Genomic DNA, 18,452 nt, shown 5'->3' on the forward strand with positions numbered 1-18,452 from the left:
CCATAGCTGGCTCCTCCACTGTTAATATTACTTGGTACAATTAACCCTTCTCCATTGCATTGGGGGAGAATGGTACTCAAAGAACAGAGGATTGTATCACTTTCCATGGGAAGCAATTGAGATCATCCTGTTGCTGAAAGATCGGTCCTTGTCCCCAACGTAATTCCAATAACTAGGACATGGTTTTTGAGAAAAAGGTAAAAGAAGGTTTATTGCAAAGGAGAAACACAGGGGACTCCTATCCCAAAGGTTGTGGTTCTGCCCATCAGCAGAAAGGGGGGGCTTTTAAAGAGGGATTCAAGGCTACATTCCATGTGTTCTCTGATGGAGTTGTAATTCACTTGTTAATTTGGGAAGAAGTAATTTCTGAGATCTTCGGGTTCCATCTCCAAAATCTGGATTTCTTCTTTCCTATGGTGCTTGAGTTCTCAAGTACCGATAACTCTGTCTAGAATGAAGAAGAAAGGTAATCCTCTTTCCTCTGAGATTAGGGAGTGGGAGATAAGGGAGGAGCAAGGAGAGAGGAAGAGAAAGAAACATGCCAATTTTAAAAATAAATTGCAGTGGTTGAGTAGCAAGGGCTATATTCAAAGCATAAAGTGGGCCTCTATTAAAATCCCTCTCCATGTATAAAAAATTTATTTTTATGGAGGAATGTAATCTATTTTAGTGGTGAGGTGAAGACAACAATTTTTTTTTTTTTTAAGTAGAAATCAATTAGAAACAGCAGAGTGGCTGTATATATTGTACTACAATTCTGCTCCTCCAGGTTATGAGTACCACCTAAGATGGAAAAAGATTATAGTCTGATTATGGGCCTTTTTTTTTTTTTTTTTTTTGGCATTGGGGATTGAGCTCAGGGTAGCTTAACCACTAAGTAACAACTGCAACCCTTTTTATTTTTTATTCTGAGACAGGGTCTTGCTGAGTTGCTTAGGACCTCACTAAGTTCCTGAGACTAGCCCTGAATCTGGGATCCTTGGGCCTCAACCTCCCAAGTTGCTGGAATTTCAGGCTATAGGCTTTGTATTTTAAAGATGACTCAATGTCAAAGAAGGTATTCATATATTTTTTTTTAAGTTTTGACTGATTACTTAGCCATTATAAATCATTCATATGCCAAATAAAGGAATTTTATATCAAACAATCCACTAGTCTAATAGATTTTATGTACTTAATACATTTAAAATGTTTTAGATAATATCACACTGGATATATATTTAGAAATTTTTGCAAAGAACAGAATTTCCTTTTTAAGGATGAGTAGTATTCCTTATGTGGTACACATATCACATTTTCTTTATGAATTTATCTGTTGCACTTAGGTTGATCACCTAACTTGGTTATCATGAGTAGTAGCTACAATGAACATGAAAGTGTTGATATCTCTTCAGATTTAAAATGGGGGGGGGTGTTAATTCTTTTTTTAGTGCAAGTGCATGGCAATGAAGACTATGACTATTACTATACAGTGTGTTGCCTCTGCTTCTCAGCATAGAAGATGTAGCTGTTTTATCCACTATTGCTTCACACCACCAGTGTGAATGAAACTCTGAAAGGAAAATAACATTTTAACTTTCTTTCAAAAATAAAGGTCCATCAATAACTAATAAAAATTTTACAAATCATACCCGCTAGACTTTTTCCTTTGTACTTATTGGAATAATTGTCTCTAATTTAAAAAATAAAGTAGATAAATGTTGGTGTCCAGCATCAATATATCATTAATAAAGTAAGCTTTTTTGTTTCTTTGCAGTGCTGGAGACTGAACCCAAGGCTCAAGCATGCTAGACAAGTGCTCTACCACTGAACTATACCAGCACACTTAAGCTTGTAACTTTTGCATTATGATTTACTATCATTGAGTCATTAGAGGAAAAAAAATTAACAAGAGAAATACCATATTAACTATTCAGAAAGACTGAAAAAAAATTCAATGGAGATAAAATTTTAGCATTTGAGTAGGTTGATTTTTCTGTATATATGCCTTCTGGAGTCCATGTGTTGACCATTTAAAAATAAGAACATTTAAATGTTGACAACTCACTGTAGACTTTGCAAAAATTTAACTAGAATTGAAGTGGAAACCTCTGCTCCCTAATAAAGTAAGTTGCTTAAAATATTTTTAGGGGAAGAAAAGATGAACCCATGAAATACACTTCTGCAAAAAAAAAAAAATTACAACAGAAATTTACAAGTTATATTTGAGTGCAGGATTTGTAAAACCACCCAATGTCCTGGTTCTTCCAGTAAGCAGGATTTGAAGTGTGATATGACTATTTTAACTTATTCCCTTAATATTCATATGGTAACCCATTTTTCCTGTGCAATATGGAAAATAAATTACTTTTTCATTTGTAGGACCCTTTGCTACTTTATTTCTATGAAACACTCAATAACTCTATTGGCTTTTTGTATAGTATTGCTTTAAATTATTCTCCATTGTCTCAATTTTGGGTAAGTTATTTTAAAAATTAATTTTAAAAGCTAAATACTTTTTCTGATTTCATTATCTCTGTAAAAATGGGTGTAATATAAATAATGAATTGAGAAATATTTTTGTGTAGGGGTCTTTTTAGCTGAGGAAAATGTTTACAAGATCACAAATGGATGCTTACCCAGTATTTGCAAAACACCAAAAATGCTACATAAATTAGATAGGCCTACAACTGTAATGCTATCAGGGAAAGTTAAGAATTTGACTCAGTATTAGTTGAGTAAAAAAGAAAAGGCTGAGCATAGTGGCACATGCCTATAATCCTAGTGACTCAGGAGTCTTGAGGAAGAGGTGCCAAGTTTGAGGTCAGTCTCAGCAACTCTGCCACACCCTCAACTGTCTCAAAATGAAATATAAAAAGGACTGGGGATATAGCTCAGTGGTAAAAGTGGCCCTGGGGCTGGGTGAGGTGGTGCACATCTATAATCTCAGTGGCTCTGGAGGTTGAGGTTGCAAGTTCAAAGCCAGACTCGGCAAAAGCAAGGCACTAAGCAACTCAGTAAGACCATCTCTAAATAAAATACAAAATAGGGCTGGGGATGTGGCTCAGTGGTTGAGTACCCCTGAGTTCAATCCCTGGTACCCAATGCTGCAAAAAAAAAAAAGTGCCCCTGGGTTCAATCCTCAATACCAACAACAAAAAAGTGGTAGAAAACTGCAATATATATATATATATATATATATATATATTTTTTTTTTTTTTTTTTTTAATTTTTAATATTTATTTTTTAGTTTTTGGCGGACACAACATCTTTGTTTTTATGTGGTGCTGAGGATCGAACCCGGGCCGCACACATGCCAGTCGAGCGCGCTACCACTTGAGCCACATCCCCAGTCCCACTGCAATATTTTTATGTGTATGTTTTTTAAAAAACTTATTTTTAAATTGTGAATGGACCTTTTTATTTTTATGTGGTGCTGTGGATCGAACCCAGCGCCTCACACATGCTAGGCATGTGCTCTACCACTGTGCTACAATACCAGCCCTATATATATGATTTTAATGAAGCTACATAGTATTCTCCATCCTGATCGTTAATCTCCTTTACCCACAAAACTTGGCATATCAAAATACTCAAACCACTTGAAACTCATTTATGTACATTTGATGTTTTCATATTTATATGCTCTGAATGTTTGTGTCTCCACAAAATTCATGTTATTATCAAATCCCCAATGTGATACCATTCAGAGATGAAGCTTTAGGGAGGTGAGTGGAATTAGTGCCCTTAAGAGAACCCAGAGAGCTAGTTGATCCCTTCCCCTCCACAAGGAAATAGTGAAAAAGCTCCATGTATTAAGAATGGGCCCCCACTAGACAATAAACCTTTACTTGGGAATGGAATAATCTGTAAAAACCAGTAAAAGAAAAATCTGTGAAGGCAAGAGGCAGAAAATTCCACTGCAAAAACAAAACTAACTTCCAAATTACATGAATGAGCAATAAAAAGTTTTCATTTAGATCTTTGAGTTTAGTAATTACCGTGAAATAAACTATTCAAAGGGCATGTATTTTACTAAGAGACTTATGCTGTGAGAGAAAAAGATAAACTTGGAAAATCTGTTAATCTGCCCAAATATTTTGTTAAAAATTTATTTTCCCTTTTCACATATTTGTAAAGACTATTGTAACCATTTTCAATTTTAATTTCAAATGACAGGCATTAACCTTTTTGCTAATTTTATTTTACTATGTCAATTTGTATTTCTTGTGATCTGAGAAACATCAAAATTCTATTTTAAATTTGTTCCTAAAAATATACAATATTGCACTTTAAATTTTGGCAGTTTAATTGAAGATCACCTGAATTTTAAAATCCACATAGGAAACTACAGTTTTCGTTTTAGTTTATCACAAAGAGCTTTGTGTAAAAGCAGAACTCACAGTAGTGCCAAACAAACCAAATATTTACAGTGTAGACATTAAAATTTAACCTCTAAAGGAAAATTCAGTGTATTGAATGTAATTATTATTAACCGAACACAAGCATACCCCTCTTCCCTGTTCTGTTGAATTATGAGCCAAAGGGTATTGGTGAGAAATGCTTTTGTGATTTCTTTCAGAAGAGAATACATGGAAAGGAAGTTTGTTCTTAGAGACATCTAAATTGGGTCACTAACCTCTCACAATACTGCTTCCTACAGGACTTGAAAATCCACCACTCTAAGAACCAGAATTCCAAGTTAAGCATTCTTTTTTTTTTTTCTATAGCCATTCTCTTTTACCATTACAAATGCACAAATTACTAGTATGTTATGATTTTAAAGTCAGTTTCATTTTTTGCTGGGGAGTACCGGGGATTGAACTCAGAGACACTCAATCACTGAGCCACATCCCCAGCTCTATTTATTTAGAGACAGTGTCTCACTGAGTTGCTTAGTGCTTGCTTTTGCTCAGGCTGGTTTTGAATTCACGATTCTCCTGCCTCGGTCACCCAAGCCACCAGGATTACAGGCATGTGCCACCATGCCGAGCTCCTTACTTTTTCTAAGATACATACAGAAATTGAAGAATTTGGGGTGTAGCTCAGTGGTACAGCAGTGTTTAGGAGGCACAAGGCCCTGGGTTTGATCCCCAGAACCACTTAAGAAAATTTTAAAAAAGATATTTAGTATGCACCTGCCTAAACTATTTTTAACTTTTGTTACAATGTAATAAAACTATATACATTTACATTTCCCAATCAGGTAAATATTCTATAGAGCTACATATTTCTTTTTATGTAACCAACTAGGAAGATAGTTTGAAATAGCTATTTGTAAAAGAAAAAATACCAATATTTAAACTTACTTAATAGCATATTAAACATTCAAAAGACCCAGAGGAACATAAATAGAATATATCTGTAATATAAATACATGAAATACGGTTGCTTTTTGGCACCACCTAAAAATAAATTCTGGCAGTACTTTATTACCCTCCAAATCTTTGGGAATCCTTAAAATTTTAAACCATTTTTAATTTCTCTGTAGAGAAAAAAAATTCACAAATTTGAACTGGTATTTCAAAAGCAAATGATTTCATTTTTTACTACTTTGTTACTTATTTTATTATCAGCAAAATGAACAGTTATTAACAGTGTTAACTAGCAGTCAATATGTTAATTATGCTTTTACATTTTTACCCTACCAGGATCCAATTATTTCAAACAGTGATTTATCATGGAAAGATACGGTTTCTTCTTAAACAACCATGTACCAATTGCATAGTTCTGATTTGATAACAAAAGTCGTAGTAGAATTACAAAGGTAAGTTAACTGAACTGAAATAGACTGCTACAAAACAGTCTATCTTGGGTGTTAGTGTAAACTTAAGAGGGAAAAAGAACAGTCAATAGCAAAAAAGTTTTCTTCAAAAATAGGTTAATGCTAAGAATAACAGTTTTTAAATTTTCTGTTTAAAAATAAGCTTAATAAACAAGAATACAAATTTAATCCAAAACAGCTCTTTGAAATGCCCTATTTTCTTGCATACAGCAGAAAATACATTTTTCATAGTTTTTAACATTACATGTAAAAATGAGGCACTGTTATACATATTTGAATATATTCACAAAAATAGGATTCTCAGTCCCATCCGCAGTCTTATATTTGCATGACAGTTTCTGAATAGCAAATTGTTCACAAAAATAAGTCTTCTGAAGGAGGTGCATATGAAAAACCAACAAATGCATCATCAGCCTCCAGTACACTGGCATTCACTATAGAATAGTCAGAAGATACACACACAGAATATGGAACAGTTTCCTCTGTAAATACTGTATCAAAGTTCCTGATATCATCTGGTCCAGCCTAAAACATCAAAAGAACAATATTAGTCACCTTGGCTTTTCTTTCATTCACCCTTCATTAAAATGTTTTTATGATTTTATTTTTTTCCTAACAAGTTTAGATGTTTTCCTACTTCAAATTTCTACTTTTTCTTTTTGTACTTTTATTGAGGTAAGGATATCCACACTAACAGTTAAGGTTCTTCTTGTTGGGTGGGGAGGGGAAAGAGAAAGTTGAGAAAGGCTCACATAATAGAGGCCCCCTTACCTCTGCTAATGTGAATCTGAGACCCTATAACTGATCCCCCTTCTCTCTACCTACCACCAGCCCTATATTCAGAAACAAAGCTCAGGTGGGTTTTCAGGATAGCATTCTGCATTTGAGCTTCCAGGAATGCCTGTCCATCTACTTTCTCATCTCTGGATAAATAGCCTTTTGATGGAGGAATGAAGGGGCTGCAAGTAAAACTGTGAAAGGTCACTCTTGTGCTACAGAGGTCATGAAGCCTTTGATAGGGCTTTCTTAGCGGTGGACACCCAAGTGGACCAGGTTCATGGGGAATGGAGTACAGCCACTGCTTAGGTTCACAGGCAGTAGTTTTATTCTTCCTTTATGAGTCTGATGCAAGCTAATGGACTTTGAATATATTTACAGATAAAAACTGGGATACAAATCCAGGTGATTAATTTTTTTCTGCTTTACTGGAAGGGAATCACTGAAATGTCCAAGTCATTAAGTTTATAATCTCAGAAGAGATTATAAACTAAAAATATTAATTAGCCTGGTATGTCTACAAATTGAGCTGAGACCAGGGAAACCTGGAATGCTTGATCCTTCCATATAAGAAAATCCTTTATAGGAGACAAAGAATTCTAAAAATTATAGCATTAAAGAATTTTAGCATAAAAGAAATACAATTTTTTAAAAATTTCCCCCTCAAAAAATTCTGAAGCATAGGTTTCTGAATTCTGACTGTGAAATTTGTTACCTGTAATTCTTTATATAAATTACCTTATCTCTTAAGCTAGTTTTCTCTTCTGTAAAGAAGACGCAGGTTGAGCATCCCTACATAAAAATCCCAAATCTGAAATACATCAAAATCTTAAATGTTTTGAGCATCAACATGATGTCACCAGTGGAATTGTTCATCTGACCCTCATGTTATGGATTGCAATCAAAACCCAGGTACACCAAAATATTACATAAAATTACCTTCAGGCTATATGCATAAAATGTATATGAAACATAAATGAATTCTGTGTTTAGATTTGAGTTCTATCATCTCTAAGATATCTAAAAAATCTGAATCCTGCCTGAGCTTCCCAAGGTGCTAGGATTATAGGCATGCACTATCAAACCTGGTATGTATTAACAAATCTTTGATACAGCTTTTTGCATAAAGACATTCCCTTTAGGAAAAATGTTTCCATCAGTAGATTTAACAAGTCTAGCTAACATGAACATTTTTATAATACTATCTTACTGTTTTCCAAAAAGGATATAACAGTTTACACTGACATTAAAAATGTCTGATTATATCTGGTTTTATATTAATCTAAGGAAAAAACTATCTTTAGTGTTACTTAAAAATGTTTATTGATTTAGTAAGTATAAAAATGATACGTAACAAGTTACTTTAATTTGCTTTTATTCTTTTAACTTACTGAATTCATTTCTTTCTCACTCAAGCTCCAAAAAAAAAAAAAATACTTCACAACTGTGCTGGAAGATATTTTCATTAACCTAATGTAACTACAAACTTATGAAAGTTATTAGTTGTAGTAAATAACCCTGTGTGACATATTTCACAAATATTAAAATACTGACTTTATTTCATTCAGGTTAGGTTTTGAGATCTATTTCCAAAATTATAGTAACTACAGTTCTATGTTTCCCTACTTTAGAAAAAAAAAATTTGGATATATACTCACCACATTAGGATTAAATGGTGGTGGAATTTTCTTTTGTACAAGGTCAGTCCAGCTAAGTGATTCAAAAAAAGGATGATTCTGAATTTCAAGCTAGAATATTAAGAAAAAAGAATTTTTACTAATGATGAAGAATATATTAAGTACTCACTGAAGAATTTTATGAGGCCAAATCATTATGATTTTGCTCCCCAATAATTTTTTTAGGCAAATGTTTATGTCATTCATGTGGCAAAATAGTGGTAGACTTGTGAAAGACAGTTACTTTAAATGACCTACTTAAACTTATGTCCCTTCACAACAGTTTTCTCACAGGTAAAACTGGGTTAATATTTCTGACCTAAATACTTCACAGGTTGTTTTAAAGATGAACACAAAAATACAGAAATAAAAGTGCTATGAAAATAAGAAGGCACCAAAGAATTACTACCTGAACAGAGGATAAAAATAAGTTGAGCCAATAGTTCTATACAGTGGAGTGGAAGTAAAGTTAAAGTGATGAACTCTACTACCAAAAAAAAAAAATGTACTCTGGGTTGGTACTATCAAAAGTTGGCACAGTACTGATTCTAGATTTTTTTTCTCTCCCCTGCAAGGTGCCATGGGAGTGTATAAACTAGGATCCAATGTGGTTTGGTGCGTTAAAAAAGATTTCTGACCAGTGATCTTAAAGATAAATATGACAAAATAAAAGAACAATGTTCCAGGCAGAATAGGAGGTTCTATGGTGAAGACAGTTTAGTTTGGTCAAGAAAATGAGACTCAGTATCACAGGGACAGAAGAGACTGTCACATCAGGTGAAGCTCAAGAGCTGAACGGTCCATGCTGAGTCTATGTTAAGAATTTCATATTATTCCAGGGTTATGGGAATCCATCAAGGAGTATTAGGTACAGGGATGTCAACTATTGTTGCTGTTGTTGTTTGGCTGGTTTTCCCTGGCTATTAAGGGGAAATGAATTGGAGAGTCAAGTCATAAAGAAGTGTCTGGTTATTGGAAAGATTTAGGTGGCAAATGCAATAGAATCTGTTGTTAAATATGAAATTTATGAAGAGAGAAAAGTCAAGAAGGTCTTTCAGATTTCTTAACAGAATAACCAGATGGACAATGATATCATTTAATATGAAAGAAGAGAACAAGAGGATGAGAACAGGATTTCAATTTTCATATACACATACATATAGGTAGGTAGGTAGATTATTTTTGGTAGTACTAGGGATTGAATTCAGGGCCTTGCCCACACCGAGTAAGAGTTCTATCATGATCTTCTTCCCCAGTGCTAGGATTTCAATTTTGAACATGCTGTCACTGAGGTATTCTAAGGAAACCCAGCTGTGGGAGAAGTGGGCAGATACTATAGTTTAGAATTCAAAAGAGGTCTCAAGATATAAATGTAAGAGATAAAGTCATACAGATAGCTAAAGCCACAGGACCAAAATGAAATGGTCCAGAAAAAGAGCATAGAAGAAAAAGAGGGTTTAGGATAACCACAAGGCACTGCCACATCTAATAGGCTGAAGAAGAGGGAATCACACAGAAGAGTATGGCAGAGGGCCCAGAATGAGATGAGTGTGTTCTAGAAGGAGCCCAGGGAACTGGGAAATGTTAAGCAAGCTAAGGAATAGACATATCCTATTCTGGTAGCTATTTTCTGGTAGACTAAGAAATATGAAAAGACAGGGAATGGGAGCATAAATATAGAAAACTTTCAACAAGTCTGGCAATGAAGGGAAGAAGATGAATAGTAGTACATCACACAACAGTAGGGTTGAAGGTTTTTTCCTTCTAAAAAGCAGACTCAGTTGGGCGTAGTGGCACATGCCAGTAATCCCAGCAGCTCGGGAAGCTGAGGCAGGAAGATCACGAGTTCAAAAGTGGCCTCAGCAAAAGCAAGGAGTTAAGCAACTCAGTGAGGCCCTGTCTCTAAATAAAATATAAAATAGGGTTGGGGATGTGGCTCAGTGGTTGAGTGCTCCTGAGTTCAATCCCTGGTACCAAAAAAAAAAAAAAGAAAAAAAAAAGCAGATTTGATAATATTTCATTATCAATAGGAAGGACACAGAACAAGAGGGATGTTATGGTTTGAATATGAGATGTCTCCCAAAAGCTCATGTATGACAATGCAAGAATATTCAGAGGTGAAATGATTTGGGTTATGAGAGCCTTAACCAAATTAGCAAATTAATGATGTGACAGGGATAACTAAGAGATAACTGCAGGCAGAGAGGGTGTGGCTAGAGGAGGTAGATCACTGGGGGTATGCCTTTGGGATATACTGGTGAGTTGAGCTTCATCTTGCTCTCTGCTTCCCGATTATAATGTGAGCAGCTTCCCTCTGCCATACTGTTCTGCCATGTTTTTTCTCGCCTTGAGTCCCAAGGAACAGAGCTAGCGGTTGATGGACTGAGACCTCTGAAACCATGAGCCCCCTCAAATAAATTTTTTCTCCTTTAAAATTGTTCTTGTCAGGTCCTTTGGTCATAGCAATGAAAAAGCTAACTAAAACAAGGGAGAGGCTTCTTATACAGAAAAAGACATGCACAGGGTTCCTAGCTAGGGGACACAATCCAGTATACAGATGGAAATGGACCTTTTCCACCATAACAGGGAGAAGAAATGGCAGGTAAAGGTGCATGTAAGGTCTGCAAGTTTGACATCAGGAAGCTGAGTTAGTTCCACTCTGATGGCTCTTTTCCCCTATAAAACACAAAACAAGATCATCTGCTGTAAGAGATAAGTTGGGGGGACTATTCAGAATATTGCAAAAAGCCTGAAGAAACACATTTATTTTTCTTTTTATGGTACTAGGGATCAAACCCAGAAACTTGCAGATGTGCACACTCTTCTACTCAGCTACATGCCCAACCCACATTTACCTACCACACTGGTCAAGGTACTGGGGATTAAACCCGGTGCTCTACCACTGAGCTACATTCCCAGTCCTTTTCATTTTGAGACAGGTTCTCCCTAAGTTGCTGAAGCTGGCTTCAAACTTGCAATCTATGCGCCTTAGCCTGTTAGATTCCAGGTGTGCACCACTGTGCCCAGCTGTAACATTTTTTTAAAAAGAAGGAAAGGGAGGGGCTGAGGTTGTGGCTCAGTGGCAGAGTGCTTGCCTCACACATGTGAGGCACTGGGTTTCATCCTCAGCACCACATAAAAATAAATAAACAAAATAAAATTATTGTGTCCATCTATGAATAAAAAATTTTTTTAAAAAAGAAGGAAAGTTAAGGGAGAGGAAACTGTACATAAAAATCAAGTAAGTAACAGGACATGAAAGCTAGATGTGGAGTATAAAGAACAGATTAAATTATTATAAAGATTAAGTGAAAAAATATAAGTCATGGTGCTTTAAGCACTATATAGTCCTGTTATGAATACTAGTGAAAATTGTGGGGACGAGTATGCTTTTTGTTTCAGTTGTGCTGGGGTTTTTTTTGTTGTTATTTTTGGTGCTGGGGATTAAACCTAGGGCCTCATGAATTCTAGGATAGTACTCTACCATTGAGTTAGATCCTTCACCAGTTGTGCTATTCTTTAATAGCTGTATTTATACCATCAAATATCATATAAAATAAGGATTTATCTCCAAATTTTAAATAAGATATAGTAGAGCTGATACTGGGAAACATATTACATACAAAGTCTTCTTTGGCCCCAAGTCGATTTTGTCTGTCTTTTTCTAGGAGTTCTTCCAGAATGGACCAGGCTGTGAGGCTCACTCCTGGCCTCAAACTTAGAGGCTTGTGAAGAATATTATCATACATTTCAGCAACATCTCGGCAGTAAAAAGGAGGCTGAAAAACAAGCAGAATAAACTTACAGGTAAATAAATCATACCAAAATGTTTTTTAAGTAGTTGGATTTGGCTTTGATCCGTAGACAGCAGTTGTGTTTGGACAATGGCAGAAATGCAGAACCCTCTTGGGATGTGCAGACATCTGCAGTGTGGCCCCCTGATGCAAATGGATTCTTAAACCTAGCATGCGGTGCAGCTTCATGTTCACTGAGTAAATAAAGCTTTTTCAATAGTACTCTATAGACAGCTGTTAAACTGCACACAACTCATAATGGTAGGTTTTAGAGAAAACCACCAACCTCATCACAGGTACGATAGAATCATTGGAAATATAAACATTAAATAATTTCTTGAGACTTGGGAATAAAACTCATTCTAGGAGAGAGTGAGACCTGAAGATAGGCTTCTAAGTACTTGTGACAGTGGCAGTATTATGAGTATATTTTGCAGAAATATAAAAAGGCTAGTATCATAGTCTATAGGCTATATAGCTATAATTGCAGCATCAACATGAGCATTGGCCAGTTAATTACCTAGTTCAAAGTATTAAAGTACAAATAATTTTTAAAGGTAAGGAAGTTTTACAGGCCTGTCATTTTTTATTTCTGTTCTATGGGAAATAAAAGACTTTAAAAAAATTTTTGGCTTTTTAAAATATAACTTCAAGTTAGGTATGGCGGCACATGTCTGTAAATCAAAGCTACTTAGGAGGTTGAGGCAGGAGGATCACAAGTTCAAGGCCAGTTTCAGCAACTTAGGGAGGTCCTGTCTCAAAACATGTATATGTATGTATGTATAAAACTTCATTTTATATTTTCAAAGTCCTCTAAAGAAATAAAAAAGTTCTGATATATCAAGACAGCAAACAGTGAAAGTAAGAAAGAGGTAGTTTTCCAAAGGTTGGGCTGGGGGATATAGCTCAGTGATACAGTGCTTGCCTAGCATATGTGAGGCCCTGGGTTCTACTCTCAGTACAGAAAAACAAACAAGGTTCTAAGTTGCTAGCATTACTATAAAAGTAGCTTTTTTTTTTTTTTTTTTTGGTATCAGGGATTGAACGTAGGGGCACTCGACCACTGAGCCATACTCCCAGCCCCATTTTATATTTTATTTAGAGACAAGGTCTCACTGAGTTGCTTAGTGCCTCACTTTTTGCTGAGGCTGGTTTTGAACTTGTGATCCTATTGTCTCAGCCTTCAGAGCTGCTGGGATTACAGGCATGCACCATTGCACCCGGTGAAAAGTAGCTCTTTTAACGTGTTCTAGCCAAAGGCACTGGCTTTTCTAGGACTCCAGCATTCAAAATTAGTGATATTAAACAAATACTCTAAAATGCACCTGATTGTGCCAACCAAACTTCACAGTTTGGAGGAAAAGTAAACACACACACAAAAAACCTTAGGTACATCTCAGCTGATGGTAGTATTTAGCACAAAGGATTAGATATATAGTTCCCAGCAGGAGACTAAGGGACCACAAAGGGAATCTAAACACTACTTCAAATATTTCAAAAAGCCATTGTGTATAAATACCACATTTTCTTTATCCATTCATCTACTGAAGGGCATCTAGGTTGGTCCTACAGTTTATCTATTCTCAGTACAGAAAAACAAATAAGGTTTGTGGCTGTGTCCCTGTAATGATGTGGCTGTGTCCCTATAGTATGCTGTTTTTTATCCTTTGGGTATAAACTGAGGAGTGGGATAGCTGGGTCACATGGTAGTTCCATTCCAAGTTTTCCAAGGAATCTCCATACTGCTTTCCAGATTGGATGCACTAATTTGTAGTTCCACCAGGAATGCCTGAGTATGCCTTTTTCCCCACATCCTCAGCCAACACTTACTGTTGTTAGTATTCTTAATAGCTGCCATTCTGACTGGAGTGAGATGAAATCTTAGAGAAGTTTTGATTTGCATTTCTCTAATAGCTAGAGATGTTGAACATTTTTTCATATATTTGTTGATTGATTGTATCATCTTCTGAGAAGTGTCTGTTCAGTTCCTTGGCCCATTTATTGATTGGGTTACTTATTATTTTGGTGTTTAGCTTTTTGAGTTCTTTATGTATATTAGAGATTGGTGCTCTATCTAATGTGTAGGGGGTAAAAATTTGTTCCCAAGCTGTAGGCTCTCTATTCACTTCACTGATTGTTTCTTTTGCTGAGACGACGCTTTTTAGTTTTTAACATTAAAATCTACGTATTTTATTATTGAGAATGTGGGTTCACTGTAAAAATGATAAAACCTCTTCATTCCTCAGGAAAAAAAACTATTTCAAAAAGCCTACAGGGGCTGGGGTTACAGCAAAATGGTAGAGCACTTGCCTCAAACGTGTGAGGCACTGGGTTTGATCCTCAGCACCATGAAATTGAATAAATATATAAAGATATTGTGTCCATCTACAACTAAAAAAAAAAAGCCTACAGAAAAATATAATTTATCCTTTTAAAAATTTTTATAAATTTTTTTTGTAATTGTAGATGGACAGCATGTCTTTATTTTTCTGTGGTATGCAGGATGAAACCCAGTGCTTCATGTGTGCTAGGCAAGCACTCTGCCACTAAGCTACAGCCCCAGCCCTCCTTCATTCTTACAAAGACATGTAAACTTACTAAAATGCCTAAATTTTTTTGCTTTGGGTTGTAGCAATGTTATCTCAATGCAGAAATAAAACTACTCATTTTTTTTTATCAGAAGCTCTGACTGGCCTACCTAATATATTCTATACTTATTAAAAACTGAATAAATCTATTACATAGTAAACATTACTTTTTCCCATGAAATCTTCAAGACATGGCGTTTTCAGAGAAGGAACAGAGGATGACTTAAAAGACAAAACTCAAAAGACATTTTCTTTTGAAATACAATGTACTGATAAATGCAAAAATCTTTTTCTTTTCCATCTCGAAATTAGGAAGATGATGTTTGGGGTACATGGAGTAAAAGCAGGTAATTTTAACGTTACAACTAGATGTCTATTTCTGAAAGTGCCAGTGGAATGAAAATATCTAAAGCAGTGATCAGTATGCCAGAGATAATTTTATTAATTTAAAACACTGGTAAAAAATGAAAAAAATTTGGGGCTGGGAATGTGGTTCAAGTGGTAGCGCGCTTGCCTGGAATGCGTGCCGCCCGGGTTCGATCCTCAGCACCACATACAAACAAAGATGTTGTGTCCGCCAAGAACTAAAAAATAAATATTAAGAAAAATTCTCTCTCTCTAAAAAAAAAATGAAAACTATTTTTGTGCATATTCCTAATATGGGCTTAAATTCTTTTAACCAGGTTATAACTGCTCTATTAGTATTATCTAATTGTCTGTGAGATTATTAAGAGAGAGAAAGAAAGCGCCAAATCAATAATAGCATATTGGAATAACAATCAAAGAACAGAAATACATACCAATCCATACAGCATTTCATACAGAACAGCACCAAGGCACCACCAATCCACAGTGTTGTCATAGGGCTGTTTTCTGATTACTTCAGGTGCAAGGTACTGTAGAAAAGAATTAAACATAAGAGCAACTCAACAAAACTCAGGATGAAATTTAGGAATAATTAATACATTTAACAATGTTTAGGTGTTTTATTACCACAATGAAAACATATCATTTTGATTTTCAGTAGGCTGGGTGTTCTCATTCTGTAACAGTGATTCTTAGTCAATGCCAACTGGAACACTTTTCTTTTCTTTTCTTTTTTTTAAAGAAGTTCCAATTGTGTGTTTTTTATTTAATATTTATTTATTTCTTTTTAGTTCTCAGTGGACACAACATCTTTGTTTGTATGTGGTGCTGAGGATCGAACCTGGGCCGCATGCATGCCAGGCGAGCGCACTACCGCTTGAGCCACATCCCCAGCCCTGGAACACTTTTCAATTCTCGAACATATTTAGAAAACTTGTGTAAGCTATTAGGTGGCAATTTACATTTTAATTTGTAAAAAACTTAAATTCATCAGAATTTCACACTTAGAAGATGGTAAATTTGAATTTTATACTCCAAAATATATAACCTTTTCCCACATGAAATATATGTAAGGAAATAATTTCATCTTACACTTTTTTATGTGAACCAAAGAAATGGTAATATAAATTTAAAAAGTTTAAAAATTTCTGATCACATTCAGATTTAAATGACAAGTTTTTTCCTTTCTAAAAACTATAGAACTTTACATTTCATTAATTATGAATTCATTGTACCTTCATAAAAAGTGTTTCTTTACATTATAAATAAAATAGAATGGTTACAAATATATATAAGAGCTAGGGTGAGTTAGAGAAAAATACATTTTAATGTAAATAATTTAACCTTTATTTTATTCATTCATTCATTTTATGTGGTGCTGAGGATTGAATCCAGTGCCTCACTCCTGCTAGACAAGTATTCTACCACTGAGCTACAACCCCAATCCTATTACTTATACTTTAAATTATTTTGGATTTTTTTTTTGTACCAGAGACTAAATCCAGGGGTGCTTAATCATGGAGTCACATCTCCAGCCCATTTTTATATTTTATTTAGAGGCAGGGTCTTGCTGAGTTGTTTAGGGCCTTGCTAAATTGCCAAAGCTGGCTGTGAACTCACAATCCTCCTGCCTGGCTCCCAAACCGCTGGGATTATAGGAGTATGCCATAGCACCCAAACTGTGTTTAGGATATTGATCAGAAGGTCATGTAAGCCAATTTATCATGTTTTCTTTTTTGTGTGTGTGAGGTGCTGGGGCTCTAATCCAGGTTCCAATTTCAGCACTATATTTGCAATCACTCCACAACAAGGTTGAAATATCACATGGTACTTAAGATCACTATATAATAAAATTAGCATAGTTTAAAATAAATGCGTATGAGGTGAGAGTAAGGCTTTTAAATATAAGTTGTAAGGCTTATTAATGTCACAAATGAAAAGACTTTTTTCTCCTAATGTGATTAGAGAATGGGATGTCTCGGGTTGTGAATTAGGATTTTTAAATTTTTTTTCCATCTATGGCTTTATTTTATTCTATTAAAGAAATTCATTGGGCTAGGATTGTGGCTCAGACATGTGCCTAGCATGTGTGAGGCCCTGGGGTCAATCCTCAGAACCACATAAAAGTAAATGAATAAAATAAAGCTAAAAAATTTTAAAAAGAAATTATTTTATTCACAAAATATTCCAACCATATAGAAAAATACAGAAATCAATAAAACTGCCACACAGATATAGGCAGTCTTAATGTTTTATCCTCTTTATTAGTGTTAACTCATTAAAAAAAGCTTTAGGAAGATAGTCACATACCATATAATGTATCTGTTTAGGTGTACAATTCAATGACTTTTAAGATATTCACAGCATGGTAAAACCATGACCATAATCAATTTTAGGATAGTTTAACTGATTTGTGATTTTCTTAAAGGATTACAAATATAATCAAATGCTAAAGAAGTCTAAGGTAAACTTTCAACACTTACGAGAAAATAAGCATAACTTTGTTGGATTATCCAAAAAGGGTTTTGTGGTATTTTACAATGTCAGTGAAAAATACCAACTATCAATAAACTCAAAACATCCAGAAGGGATGATTACATTTCTAGTTGGCTAAAAGGTGAAATGACAGTTTTTATTCTACTTTTCCTATTTCAATTTTGTATATGTAAATGTGATTCACATTTGCATCTTATCAGTGATTATATCAACAACAAGACATGTTTCTTACCTCTGGAGTTCCACAAAATGTGGTGGTAGTATCAGAAATAGCAATTCCTTCTTTACAAAGCCCAAAATCTGTTAAGACAACATGTCCCTGACAAAAATAGAGGTAGTAAGATAAAACAATGCAGGAACACAAATAGACAATTTTTAAAAAACCCATCTTATTTTTAAAATAAAAAAATTACAAAAATAGCACACAGAGTCCTGTATACCCTTACCCAACTTCCCCCAATGCTGACGTATCATTGCAGCGCGGTATCAAACAGAAACTGACATTGGAACAACACTGTTAAGACTTACTCAGTTTCACTATTTTGAACATTCACACTTGTGTATGTGTGTGTGTGTGTGTGTGTGTGTGTGATTCTATGCAATATATATGTAGAGATTGATGTAACACCCACCACAATCAAGATAGAGAGCTATTCCATCACAGAGGAATGCCCCTGTATTTCTGTGTTCTCTCCCCTAGCCCATTCACTACCCCCCTTGTAACCATTGTGATCTGTTCTCTGTCTCCATGATTTTATCTTCTTGAGAATTTTATATAAATGCAATCATTAGTATGACACCTTCTAAGACTTTTTCCCCCACCATAAATAACAAATAATTAAGAACTAGTAGATTTTTACAAGACAATACTTACCACTGAATCCAAAAGAATATTTTCTGGCTTTAAGTCTCTTTAAAAGGAAAGGAAAAAAACAGAGTATTACCTGAAATAAAATATCAAAACAATATTTTTACGTATATTATTTAAACA

The 18,452-nt window shown here is 34.9% G+C and overlaps 1 protein-coding gene across 8 annotated transcripts in view; it reads right to left on the minus strand.

Moving 5' to 3' along the window:
- Nucleotides 1-4,161: 4,161 nt before the first annotated feature.
- Nucleotides 4,162-18,452, minus strand: part of Sgk3 (serum/glucocorticoid regulated kinase family member 3) — a 125,063-nt gene continuing 110,772 nt past the window's right edge. For 6 of the 8 annotated variants that reach the window (XM_076835453.1, XM_076835450.1, XM_076835449.1 and 3 more), the window contains 7 exons: nt 18,336-18,372; nt 17,694-17,780; nt 15,400-15,495; nt 11,841-11,996; nt 10,787-10,893; nt 8,200-8,289; nt 6,107-6,289 (listed from right to left, as the gene is read on the minus strand). In XM_076835453.1, the coding sequence (XP_076691568.1) occupies nt 6,199-6,289; nt 8,200-8,289; nt 10,787-10,893; nt 11,841-11,996; nt 15,400-15,495; nt 17,694-17,780; nt 18,336-18,372 (664 nt within the window). In that variant the 3' untranslated portion in view covers nt 6,107-6,198. Of the gene's footprint in view, nt 6,290-8,199; nt 8,290-10,786; nt 10,894-11,840; nt 11,997-15,399; nt 15,496-17,693; nt 17,781-18,335; nt 18,373-18,452 lie in introns of all 8 variants that reach the window. The other 2 variants (XM_076835451.1, XM_076835448.1) reach the window with 1 other exon arrangement.

This window comes from Callospermophilus lateralis, chromosome 16 (genome assembly GCF_048772815.1).
Source record: "Callospermophilus lateralis isolate mCalLat2 chromosome 16, mCalLat2.hap1, whole genome shotgun sequence".
NCBI classification, from domain to species: Eukaryota; Metazoa; Chordata; class Mammalia; order Rodentia; family Sciuridae; genus Callospermophilus; species Callospermophilus lateralis.